A 13,830-nucleotide genomic window follows, 5' to 3' on the forward strand; every position below is an offset into this window, starting at 1 on the left:
ACAAGCTGCTTGACACTCTTCTCTTGTAGTTAATGATGTCAACCAGAATCTCTCAGTGGAATTGTACCCCATCACTTTTATATATTTATGCATGTGAATCTATTCTAGTGAAATACATGTTGTCACTTAGAAGCTGTGATCACAAGAAAATTATGAGAGTACTCCCATATTAAGTGCGTTGCGTTACACAGCCACTGACCAGATAAAGAGTCTTTCCTTTCGTAGCTGTTATTAACAGCTTTCTTTGTATATGGAGTTGTGTGTTAATGTTGTTATAAGCAAGCATAATCTAATTTGTCTGCATTTTTGTTTTAGTTCTTTTGATGAAACAGAATCTGAAGAATCAAGGTGAGCAATTCATAATTACTGCTAGCATTTCTAGACAATGAAATGTGGTATAAGTAAATAAAAGCCATGCTTACTTTGCTAATTTTCCTAAGGAAATTGGTTTAACAGTCTACTAATATATAAAACAAAGACACTGAAGTAATTAGATATATATATATAGATAGATAGATATACACACATAAAGGGGATCCTTCATTGTTCCAGCAATTGACAAAATAGCAATATCTTGGCATTAAATTTTGGGTGAATTTATTAAACACTGCATCTGGTTTCATAAGCTGGACCAGATCTGTTTGTAGTATGAATTGCACATCTCTCTCTCTAATTTTATATTTTGGAATTTCTTACAGAAACTTAAAGGGACACCTTCAGCTTAACACTCTCTGTGAACATTTTTACCCCATGCTGGGTGTTGTTTGTAACAGGACTATAATTGAAAAAAAATGAGATTTTTTCCATGTTTTTGACAGAACTTTGCATACCTTGGGTTTCACTATATACAGTCAGTCAGTTAGTTGCTCCTGTTGTTTGCATGGATCTTTCACATGGGAAGAGATGAATATTTAATAAAAACTAAAACCAGGAAAATGGGATTGTAAAATCTGAAAGCTTGGCAAGGGCATTTGGATATAGCACCTAAAATTACTTTTCATTTAAAAAGGAAAAAAACTACTCCTGCTCTGGCCCCTTTATGCTACATAAAAGACTCAGCGTAGTGTGAAGGGGCCTTAGCAGCCTTGCTACTGGTCGGAGAGGGTTCCCTTGGCATAGCTATTGTGGACAGCAGCTATAAGGCTGCCTCCCAATTATACTCTTACAGGCCTTGCCATAGGGGGTGTGCTGGGGTAGTATCTGTGGCAAGAGTATTGCACAGATTCCGAGTCGTTCTGTGGCCCATTAGGCAGCCCAGGAGGCTAAGCTAATGGTCTAAATATTCCTACGGACCACAGAACAGCCCTAAATCAGGAGGGCTCAATGGTGGCTTAAAGCCATAATCACCGCTGCCACCACCACAGTGGAGTGTGACCCCTTCATCTCAGATTTCAAGCTGATGCTGTCACTTTAAGTGTCACTAAGCAATAGGGAGCTTTCCTCCCAGAAAATTTTCTCCTTTCCACAGAGTTTGCACATATAAACATACTGATGTTATTCCTGAGCAGCTTGGGTCACCTCACTTTATCAAAGGTAGTTTGTAGTATATCCTGTTTACCGTCCCTTGATGCTGACATTCCTGTTCTTGACCTTTCCAGCAAACTGTCCCACCAGCCTGTGCTGATGTTCCTAAGGGATCCATATGTCTTGCCTGCAGCCAATGGTAATCAAACTTGTCATCTGTTAACAGCTCTTTACTGATCTGACCCTAGACCACATAAGCCACATTATTATTAATACAGGCCTTGCCGAGTGATACTGGTCCAAATTGTAATAGTCTGCCAATAAACCAATAGTTCTTATATAAAGCTCTTTAAAATCCTAATTGGGGCAGATGATTTATATGCAGACGTATTTTTTTTTCTCTCTGTTATTCTCCTAACCAAATCTACTGTGGATTCAAATCATAAAAAGATGTAAAATACTGCTTCTCTTTTTTTGTTGACTGTGTAGGTTCTTTTGCCTGCAGGGTTTGATCTAAAGATACAGTCCTTTTTTAATGTGCTTTTTCCCTAAACACCAGTTGAGCTGCTGTGAGCATGTTTGTATTTCCACTTGGATTATTGTCATTTCTTATCATTTCTAAACTGTAGGATTTTTTTTAAAGATTGTATGTTTTGCATGTAATAGATGTGTTCAGAGGATATTTACATTACTCTTGATCGGTTAATATGTATTTCAAAAGAACATTTGGAAGAAGTAGTTCTAATCCATTATCTTTTTTACTGTTCCCCCTCCCCTTTGTAAAAATAATTCAGGGACTTTTTCTCTGTGTTTTCTTCCAGAGATTATGTTGTTGGCACGTATTGCACAGTGTTCCTACATTGTTCATTTGAATTGATAGAACTGTTGCCTTTTCCACACTTTTGTGTATATGTAAATTTCAGTATGAGAATTTTCCACTTAAACTGTAAATTAGGATTTTCCAATGAGGAAAAAAAAATTAACAAATTGCTCTTTCTTATATATTAAGCTCTGTTTTCCTGAATGTAGGCTGCTAACAAAAATGAAGCAGATAGCTTTGGAAATAAGCTGACACTGTGGAGGTTTCCCCACATGGCTCTGCAAATCCCCCAAGTGTTCAAAACATGCATCAAGAAATCGTAAGATTGTCTTAAATCAGGAAATTTAAAATAATAATAATAAAGGTTGGGTTTTTTGTGTTTGCCTTTGGTTTCTCAGCCTCTGGAGTGCACTTTCTTCACATTTTCAAGCTTTTTTCCAAAACCATGAGAGCTAAAAACTTTTTAGAAAAAAACCCTGAGATTCTGAAGAAGCCACATGAATCCAGGAGCTGGGACTTTAAACATCAAATATTGTGACACTCATGATAAAATCATATGTACATAGCATTCTAATTCCTGATTTCTATCTCATAATACACCTCTAATTTCAGGCCTGGATTCCTCCAGAGCACAGTGCAATTATTGAAGCTTTCATTCTTTGAGTTTACCTGATAAAGTACATAGCAAGTATAGTATACCAATAAATTTCAAGGGTGAAATCCTGCCCCGCACTGAAGTCAATGAAAGTTTTTCCATTGAATTTAATAGATCCAAGATTCCACCCCAAAACTGGAGGAGAATTTTGCAGACACTAAAAACTAATTCTGCCTTCGTTTTATTCTGGAGGAACAGAAAGGCTAAACCAACACTCAACAGTGTTTCGGTTCACAAACTATAATTAGGCTTTGCAGAATTCAATTTTTATTTTTTGATAATTTCAACAGTATCAATGTCAATTTTAAGGGTTTTGGGCTTTTTTTTTTTTTTTTTTTTAGATTTTTCTCTATTTACATTTTCACCAATTGTGGGAAATTTGGCTGGAGTCAAACAATATTTAATGATATTAGACAGTGAGATGCAAAATCTTAAAACTTTATGATGGTTAAAACACAAATTGTCAACATCACATGTCAAAATATACAAAATAAATATCCTTGAATCGAAGTCTAATAAGTTCTCAAGCAGCACTTCTCTTACTTTGCCTCTCAGTTTCAGATATTATCTGGAAATATTTCCCATTGGTTTCTTCTGTGTGTGTACAGTGAAATCAGTGTTTACCAACATTTATTGATAAAAATCCAATGCTTCCAAACCTAACAATACTTGCACCATTTCCATCTGATCCACATACTAATATAGAAGATTAACTGATTTTGACTTTGGGACCAAGTAAGAAGTCTAGAAAGTAAAGTAATCAGATCCTGATTTTGTTGCGCTTCATTTTCTCAAAGATTTATTTAAAAGTCATTCTAGATAACCGGATAAGCAACTTGCAATTAAGTCTTTTTTTTTTTTTTTTTTAAATTCTGAATGTTGTTAAATTTCATTGAAAATCTTGAGAGACAAAGAATGGAAATTACATATAATTGTCTTAAAATATACAGATAACACCCTAAATTTTCAAATTATTACACAGGCTTTTAGCTCGATGACTCCTATTAAAGCTTCTGCAACACTTTAATATCTGCATTTTTACTTCTCTCCTATACTCTAAGAATGACCATACTTGCTTTTTTATTGACGTCACTGGGAATTTAATATTGAATTTTGTAACTATTTTAAGTGGTGGTTTCTTTTGAAATGGCTTGTTTTAATGTGTGAGAGTTAGTTAATGGCGTTCAGAACAAAGAACTCTTCAGGGCTTCACCATGGCTTTTTTTGGCCTTGAAACATAGTTCTTAGGCTTTCATATAGCAGGCAAAAAAAAAAGGTCAATGCAACAAATTTTATTTATGCCAACTATTCAGCAGCCCTTAGCTGCTTCCAGTTCACCTCTCAGAAGAATTTTTGATTCATCATACTATGAATCAGGATAATGTGGAACATGATTTTTATTCAAGAAAACTGTAAGAGTCTATTATCTCCATCCTCTTTTAGAAATTACAAGTTCAGTATTATTATATCCTGGTTTGTCCTGTCCTCCCTACCTGCCCTGGCTCCATGTGGCTTCTGGCAGCAGCTGGCATGTTTTGCTCCTAAGTGCAGGGTTGGCCAGGGGGTCTCCATGCACTGCCCCCACACCCTGAGTGATGACTCCACAGCTCCCATTGGCCAGGAACTGCAGGCAATGGGAGCTGCGGGGTTGGTACCTACAGACAGGGGCAATGGGCAGAGCCACCTGGCCGTGCCTCCGCCTAGGAGCTGGACGTGCTGGTTGCTTCCGGGAGCCATCCTAGGTAAGCGCCACCTGGAGCCTACATCCCTCACACTCTCCACGCCCCAGCCCTGAGCCCCCTCCCGCACCCAAACTCCCTCCCAGAGTCCCGCACTCCCTCCTGCTCCCCAAATCCCTGCCCAAGGCTTAGCCTGGAGCTTCCTCCCACACTCTCAACTCCTTGGCCCCAGCCAGCCAGCCCAGAGCCCGCACCCCAACCCTCTGCCCCAGCCCAGTGAAAGTAAGTGGGGGGGAGCAAGCAATGGAGGAAGGGGGGATGGAGTGAGTGGGGGTGGGGCCTCAGGGAGGGCAGGACAAGGGTTTTGGGGTTTGTGCAATTAGACAGTTGGCAACCTTAATTTCACAGTTTACTCACCACTCATGAACATTTGACTCCATTTTAATTAGTCTTAATTTTTAAAGTCTTTTCTATAAATGGGATTTACTTTTGCAAACTAGCCAAACCCACCTGGAAAATCCTGTTATCATTTTTGGAGGTACCTAAAACTGAATTGCTTATGTTTTGGAAAAAAAAAAAAAAAGATTAAAGCTCTCAAGAGCCTTAAACTTTGAAAACTTACTAGTTATTAAGGTTTGAAGCTACTGTACTAGCATGACTTTCAACTTTCTTGGTTTCAGCTTGTACTTTGACTTTTCAAAAATCACACTTATACACATGCCAAGAGGCATGTCATGGTGGTATAAAGCTCCACTCTGAACTTTAGCGTCCACAAGATGGGGTACCAGCATGAATTCCTCTAAGCTCAATTACCAGCTTAGAACTTGTAGCGCTGCCACCAACCAGGAATTCCAGTGCCTGGTACACTCTGGTCCCCCCCCCAAACCTTGCCCGGGGACCCCCAAGACCCAATCCCTCTGGATCTTAACACAAGGAAAGTAAACCCTTTCCCTCACCGTTGCCTCTCCCAGGCTTCCCCTCCCTGGGTTACCCTGGAAGATCACTGTGATTCAAACTCCTTGAATCTTAAAACAGAGAGGAAAATTCACCTTCTCCCCTCCTTCTCTCTCCCCCTCCCAGACTCTCCCTGAGAGAGAAAGTAATCCTAACACAGAGAGAAATTAACCTTTCTCTCCCCCTTCCCTCCTTTCTCCTCACCAATTCCCTGGTGAATCCAGACCCCATCCCCTGGGGTCTCGCACCAGAATAAAAAAAACAATCAGGTTCTTAAACAAGAAAAGCTTTTAATTAAAGAGGGAAAGACAGTAAAAATTATCTTTGTAAATTTGAGATGGAATATGTTACAGGGTCTTTCAGCTACAGACACTGGGAATACCCTCCCAGCCTAAGTATACAAGTACAAATTAAAATCTTTTCAGTAAAATACAAATTTGAACTCCTTCCAGCCAAATACACATTTGCAAATATAGAAAACAAACATAAGCCTAACTCGCCTTATCTACCTAGTACTCACTATTCTGGACATATAAGAGACTGTCAGAGAGATTGGAGAGAAATCTGGTTGCACATCTGGTCCCTCTGAGCCCCCAGAGTGAACAACAACCAAAAACTAACAGCACACACAAAAACTTCCCTCCCTCAAGATTTGAAAGTATCCTGTCCTCTGATTGGTCCTCTGGTCAGGTGACAGCCAGGCTCACTGATCTTGTTAACCCTTTACAGGCAAAAGAGACATGAAGTACTCCTGTTCTATTAACCCTTAACTATCTGTTTATGACAAGGCACAATTAGTAAATGCCGTGAATTGCCCAAAGGGACTTGTAGCTGCTTTAAGCAGGTGGGAGGCTCTAAAGTAATGAAATCTAACGTGATAGCCCTCATATTTACAGCTTTTTATAAATCTTAGTATTCTCACTGACAAGAGTCAGCCCTCTCCACACCATAAATGCATTTCAAATGACATGCATTCACTTTTTTCCCCTTTAATAAATCACAACTCTTAGTGATCCTCTTTCAGAATCAGAAGTGATTTGGACTCAGGTATGTCTACATGGGGGGGAAAACCCTGCAGCAGTGAGTCTCAGGGTATGTCTGCACTACGAAATTAGGTTGATTTTATGGAAGTCGATTTTTAGAAATCAATTTTTTACAGTCAATTGTGTATATCCACACTAAGCACATTAAGTCGGCGGAGTGTGTCCTCACTACCGTGGCTAGCATCGACTGACAGAGTGGTGCACTGTAGGTCACTATCCCACAGTTTCCACAGTCTCCGCCACCCATTGGAGTTCTGGTTTAAGCTTCCAGTGCCCGATGGGGAAAAAACATTGTTGTGAGTGGTTTTGGGTACATGTCATCGGTCTCCCCTCCCTCTGTGAAAGCAACAGCAGACAATCGTTTCGCGCCTTTTTTCGTGCAGATGCCATACCACGGCAAGCATGCAGCCCGCTCAGCACAGCTCGCTGACACCCCACATACCCTGGGTGCTGCTGGCAGCAGACGGTGCAGTAGGTCTGCAAACCATCGTCATACACCGTTTCCGCTGGAACTCCGCTCTGCTACTATTGCCTCAATAGCAAATTTCTCCATGTTTTTTGTCATGGGCTCCCGGGTACATATGTTCTTCCTCAGGAAATGTGCACGGTGCTAACGGTCATCCTCCACCTCTTCCACTGCAACTTTGCTCTCCTGCAGACGCCATACCATGGAACGCATGGAGCCTGCTCAGCTCACCGCTGCTGCTCTGAGCATTGTAAACACCTCATGCATTATCCTGCAGTATGTGCAGAGACCTGCAAAAGCAGGCGAGGAGGCGACGACTGCGCGATCACGATAGTGATGAGGACATGGACACAGACTTCTCTCAAAGCACGGGCCCTGGCAATTTGGACATCATGGTGGTAATGGGGCATGTCATGGAACGCCAATTCTGGGCCTAGGAAACAAGCACAGACTGGTGGGACCGCATAGTGTTGCAGATCTGGGATGATGCCCAGTGGCTGCAAAATTTTTGCATGCATAAGGACACTTTCATGGAACTTTGTGACTTGCTTTCCCCTGTCCTGAAGCGCAAGAATACCAAGATGAGAGCAGCCCTCACAGCTGAGAAGCAAGTGGCGATAGCCCTTGGGAAGGTTGCAACGCGGGACAGCTACTAGTCAGTAGGGAATCAATTTGGAGTGAGTAAATCTACTGTGGGAGCTGCTGTGATCCAAGTCGCCAACACAGTCACTGAGCTGCTGCTATCAAGGGTAGTGACTCTAGGAAATGTGCAGGTCATAGTGGATGGCTTTGCTGCAATGGGGTTCCCTAACTGTGGTGGGTCAATAGACGGAACACATATCCTTATCTTGGGACCAGACCACCTTGACAGCCAGTATGAAAACTGCAAGGGGTACTTTTCAATAGTGCTGCAAGCACTGGTGGATCACGAGGGACATTTCACTGACATCAACATGGGATGGCCAGGAAAGGGGCCTGACGCTCGCATCTTCAGGAACTCTGGTCTGTTTGAACAACTGCAGGAAGAAACTTACTTTCCAGACCAGAAAATTACCGTTGGGAATGTTGAAATACATACAGTTATCCTTGGGAACCCAGCCTACCCCTTAATGCCATGGCTCATGAAGCCATACACAGGCATCCTGGACAGTAGTAGGAAGCAGTTCAGCTATAGGCTGAGCAAGTGCAAAATGGTGGTAGAATATGCATTTGGACGTTTAAAAGCTTGCTGACGCAGTTTACTGACTAGGTTAGACCTCAGCAAAACCAGTATTCCCGTTGTTATTGCTGCTTGCTGTGTGCTCTGCAATATCTGTGAGAGTAAGGGAGAGACATTTATGGCAGTGTAGGAGGTTGAGGCAAATCGCCTGGCGGCTGATTATGCGCAGTCAGACACCAAGGCGATTAGAAAAGCACAGCTGGGTGCCCTGTGCCTCAGATAAGCTTTGAAAACCAAATCATGACTGGCCAGGCTATGGTGTGACAGTTCTCTTTGTTTCTCTTTGATGAAAAACCGCCCCCTTGGTTGACTCTACTTCCCTGTAAGCCAATCGACCTCCTCCCTTCAGTCACTGCTTTCAAAGGCAATAAAGTCATTTTTGTTTCAAAATCATGCATTCTTTATTAATTCATCACACAAATAGGAGGAAAACTCGCAAGGTAGCCTGGAAGGGGTGGGTGAGGAGGGAAGCACCAAGTGGAGTGATGGATGAGAGGAGGAGGGAAGGACAAGGCCACACTGCAGTTCAAAACCAGCTTTCTGTTGCTTGAGCAGTCCTCTGGGGTGGAGTGGCTGGCTGCCCATAGCCTCCCCCCACCACGTTCTTGGGCATCTGGGTGAGGAGAATATGGAACTTAGGGAGGAGGCAGGCGGTTATACAGGGGCTGCAGCAGTGGTCTGTGTTTCTCCTGCCTTTCCTGCAGCTACACCAGACACCTGAACATGTCAGTTTGCTCCCCCATTAGCCTCAGCATTGCATCCTGCCTCCTTTCAGCATGCTCCTCCCTCCTCTCATCGCGTTCATTTGACGCTTTCTTGGACTCTGCCATTGTTTGCCTCCACGCATTCTGCTGAGCTCTTTCAGTGCTGGATGGGACTGCATGAGCTCTGAGAACATCCCGTCATGAGTGCGTTTTTTTCGCTGCCTTATCTGTGCTAGCCTCTGGGATGAAGATGATGGGGAACCGTAGAAACATTTGCAGCTGTGAGAGGAAAAAAAGGGAGAGTAGTATTTAAAAAGACATTTTAGAGAACAAAGGGAAGACTATTTCACACTCAATCAAGCAATTCACATTACATAGCACATGTGCTTTTGCTACAAGGTCACATTTTGCCTCTTATATTGAGTGCCTGCTGATGGTGTGCCTGCATCACACATGCTCAGCTGGGCAACAGAATTCGGCTTGCAGGCAGCCATGGTAAGGCAAAAGGTTTCAACTTCTTCAGCCTTCATACCATGTGGGAACGGTTTCAAACAGCAGCGCCCTCCTTTCCCATACCAAGCAAACCCCGTTGGGTTGGCCATATAAAAGGAGGGGCTGCGGTTTTAGGGTGAATGTTCAGCATAATCCAACACCCTCACCACCCAATTCTCTGGGATGATCACTTCACCCAGTCCCACCACTACCACGTGGCTGGTATCAGGGAAAATCCCAGTCAGCCAAACACGAACAGCTCAGCATCAACAGGCCTCCCCCTGCTACATGGCTAACAGAGGGATGATTTATTTTCAGCGAAAGGCAAATAGCCAAAGCCTGGGCCCACTCACTGCAAGGTTTTGTTCTGCAATGATTCCAGACTACTTGCTACTGGCTTGGCGTGGTAAATTAATCATTAAACATGCTTGCTTTTAAATCCTGTATTATATTTACAAAGGTACACTCATCCGAGGTCCCTTCTCCGGCTTCATGGTCTGGGAGCCTGCCTTGGGAGGGTTGGGAGTACTGGCTTCAGGGTAATGAACAGTTCCTGGCTGCCGGGGAGAAGGGATTCTCCGCTTGCCTGCTGTGCGCTATCCTCAACCTCCTCATCTTCTAACTCCTCATTCCTGTTGCATGAGACTCCCCCCCCCCTTGCAGGTGTCCACAGACAGTGATGGGGTAGTGGTACGGGCCACCCCCAGAATTGCATGCAGTTCATCATAGAACCGGCATGTATGGGGCTCTGACCCAGAGCATCTGTTTGCATCCTTTGTTTTTTGGTAGTTGAAAGGGCTTTTAAAAGGACCAGAATCTAAAATAGTACCCTAATAGACCAAATTACTAAAGTTCCTTTTGTAAAAGTTGAATAATAGTCCTAAACTTGCTGTATCTTCATGGAAAATTGGTGTAATGGTGAATGATGTCTAAAACCAAACATTTTCAAAAGTACCTATGAGACTGTTTCAATATGTTTACATACTACAGTTAAAATGATATGGTAGATGCTTTATGCAACAAAGCCTCGAAGTGAGTCTGACACTGTAAAATGGTATTATTTTATAAAAACAATAACAATTTCCCCATATGTATTGTATGTCATGTATATAATAGAACTAGCAGAAAATCAGGTTTCTGAAACTTCAGTATTTGATTTAGAGTGAAACCACTGGATCACGTTTACCATGTGTATTCTAATACTAACAATATTGAGGAATTAGCCTAGAAAAGTGATTTTAGTGTGCACAGCTTTCAGGACTTGTGGTATCATTATTGGCCTCAAAATGTCAATGAGTGATTTGTAATAACGCTTGATCCACCATCAGAAATCAGGAAAATCACCCGTTTGCTGCTTATTGAAAAGGTCTCGGTTAGTCATACATTCACTTAAAAATATCCTTGAGTCTATTGGTCAAATCTCCAACAATCGAATTAATTTATTAGTAATTTACAATGCTGGTACTCAGAGATTTATAATACATTATTTCCAAAAATAATCCTAATCTATTTGATGGCCCTAAAGTTATTAATGGGCACAACCCAATTCCCATTAAAGTCGACTATCATCTTTCCACTGATTTTAATGGGAGTTGAATCGACCCTACATGCGTAGCTGTAGGCTGATGGCTGAAGGAGAAACCTAATTTGGAAGTGTGAAGCATCATACCAGAAATAATCTATGGATGTTTATTCAGCTATATCTTCTGAGTTTAACTCACCTCTTAGTTTATTGGCACTGCAAGTTTGAAACTCAATTTTAAGCAATACTGTAAGATGGAGTGAGAAATTCTGACTCTTACTGTCAAAGACAGTCACTCTAGTTTACACAGGTAGGAGTTAATACATTGGGAGAATATTTTTCTTTTAGTAACACATAGACTTCCTGCCTCTGTGCGGGTCTATTACTTTCTTTCGTCAGGTAATCTGTTTCAATTTTATTTACTGAGATAAATTTAACATGAAAAAATGGTGCTGTTTCCTTTGCATTTGCACTGAAAATATTTTGTGTGTTATGTGTTGTTCCCCTTCAAATTTGAAGGGATGACTTTTTGTAAGGAACTTGTCCTTTTATGTTGAATAGCCAGTCTACAATCTCACTGGTCTTGAGAAGCTTCTGTGATGGCACAGGCATCTTCAAGTCCACTTGGACTAAACGTTGCTATAAACCACAATGGAGAAACAGCTGTAAAGTATTCCCAGTAGCAATCTTGGAATTCCTTCAAGTATATTGAGATTTTGTTAGAAATTGAATTGCCAGTGTAATCCATCTTCCTTGTGAGAAAAGATTCAGATAAAGAGCTGGAGTCTAGCAGCATTAAGTATTAGAACATCCCTTTAAATCAATAAGCTACAAATCTGGCAGCACATTTATGCAATGCCCTATGCTATACTAAAGTGGCTTTAGTGCTGAAACAGCATTACTAATAGTACATTCCCAATAGGGATAAACACTATAGTGATGCAATATCCTAAATTATACTAGTCCTTGCCTTGTTAAATTCCACAAAAGCATTTATATGGTATTGACGTACATAAGAAAGCAGTTTTTCTTTTCTGTTTTTCAGATGACTTTCCAAATGTAGTTATTGAAGGAGTTCTCCGTGGGATATTTTATCCTCATCTACTGCCCAGGTAGAAGTGGTGCGTGGATAGAAGAAATTAAAGCAAGTCGTGTCAAGGAAATTGACATAACAAAATTCTGTGGCGTGATACCAATTCTAAGAGGCAAAAGTCACCATCTTAGTTGAATTTCATGTTATAGCTTTTTAAATCAGTGTCACTACAGTTTGTGCTTTTAAAAAAAAAGAAACTGAAAACCTTTGTTTCCATATTTAAACTAATGTATATACATACTCTAATATTTAATACTAAAGGATGACAGTCATACACTGAATTACACTAATCTTGGAACAGAATTAAAAGCTTTACTAATATTGCTTGGTTTTTTATTACAAATTACACTAATCCTTTTTTACACCAGGATAGTCCTAGTGCATTACCCATTGCTGGCAATGAATGTATTGAAAGTGCTGGTACTGAAGACAGTAAGAGAGATACTGCAAAGTAATTTTAAAAAATGCAGTTGCTTAACTGGAAATTAAATGCAACTTTAAAGTATTGTATTAGTATTCTAAAGGTAAATATTTCAAATCTACACCTTAATGTTTAGGTAGCACAGTGTCAAGTTCTGTGTGAGAGGGAGTTTCCACCTTCATAAGCTTTGTTTCAGGATGTTGGTTGTAGAGAACTCCTATGGCATTCTAACAACCTGAGGTTTGGCATGACCGTTATGGTAACAACCTCATTCAGTTGTTACTTCTAGTGTGTGTTTAATTTCCAAGCCAATTTACACTCAGTGTGTAATATCTTATATTTTGCGAACCACAGTTTACACCACTTTTTGGTAAGGTCAAGCAAGGATATAATTTACTACTAAAATAACTAAAAATTGATTATGTGTTCCGATGAACTTGAAATTTGTTATGTCCATTACTGGATAGTGCACTGTAAAATAAACTACTAAAACATGCACACAGGAGCATATGAACTGTGAATGTATCATTTGTACTCATTTCTAGTCTAATGGGTACATTTCAAAGCTTCTTACTACAGCTTCCCCCTCCCCCCAAACACTGGAAGAATGAGAAAATGTTTAACCTCATTATTAGCAATTTTCAGCACCATCCCCTTGATGCATTAAGTTTATACAGAAATATGTCTTGAACATCACATTATTCAGTTCTGCTGTATTGCCTCTTCATTAATATAATATATAAATAATTCATAGGGCTAACGGGAGTAAAGGACTTTTCAGCAAAAGTCATTATGACAGAATCGGGCCCTAATGTAGTAGTGTAGTCCTGAGGGAGCAATAGTGCCTCCTGCCAAACACTAAACTGATTTTGAAGCTGTTTTGATGATTGATGAGACAGTGCAAGATTTGGGACTTAGGTATGTGCAAAGCTGTCACTTTCTGCCAGGTTTGAAAATATAATCTGAAATCAGGCTATTGGCTATTCATAAATACAAGTATAAGTCCTGTGAAGCACCTTGTGCATCTCAAATTGAGAATTTACTCTTAACTGTGATCCAAATGATCTCTCCTGTGACATGAATCACAGATCTATAAAAGAATCATCAGTGGCTGTAGTAAGTACTGAACTGTCGGTACTCCTCATCAGCACAGAACTTAGCACCTTCTGATTTGGAGACAAAAGTATTACCTACTATGCCATACTGATAATTTTGTATCTTGATTCATTCCCTCTGTTAAAGTAGTTTTACAGCACAAAATAGACATTTGTATCTTACATTTAAAACTAGGGCTGTCA

General features: G+C 40.8%; 1 protein-coding gene across 5 annotated transcripts in view; it reads left to right on the forward strand.

The window, feature by feature from the left end:
* The window catches only part of SNX24 (sorting nexin 24), a 147,425-nt gene extending 134,388 nt beyond the window's left edge, over positions 1–13,037 (forward strand). For all 5 annotated transcript variants that reach the window (XM_050946014.1, XM_050946015.1, XM_050946013.1 and 2 more), the window contains 3 exons: positions 316–348; positions 1,599–1,663; positions 12,064–13,037. In XM_050946014.1, coding sequence (XP_050801971.1) covers positions 316–348; positions 1,599–1,663; positions 12,064–12,134 — 169 coding nt within the window. In that variant the 3' untranslated portion in view covers positions 12,135–13,037. The remainder of the gene's footprint in view (positions 1–315; positions 349–1,598; positions 1,664–12,063) is intronic.
* Positions 13,038–13,830: the final 793 nt, after the last annotated feature.

Source organism: Gopherus flavomarginatus, chromosome 3 (genome assembly GCF_025201925.1).
Source record: "Gopherus flavomarginatus isolate rGopFla2 chromosome 3, rGopFla2.mat.asm, whole genome shotgun sequence".
Classification (NCBI taxonomy): Eukaryota; Metazoa; Chordata; order Testudines; family Testudinidae; genus Gopherus; species Gopherus flavomarginatus.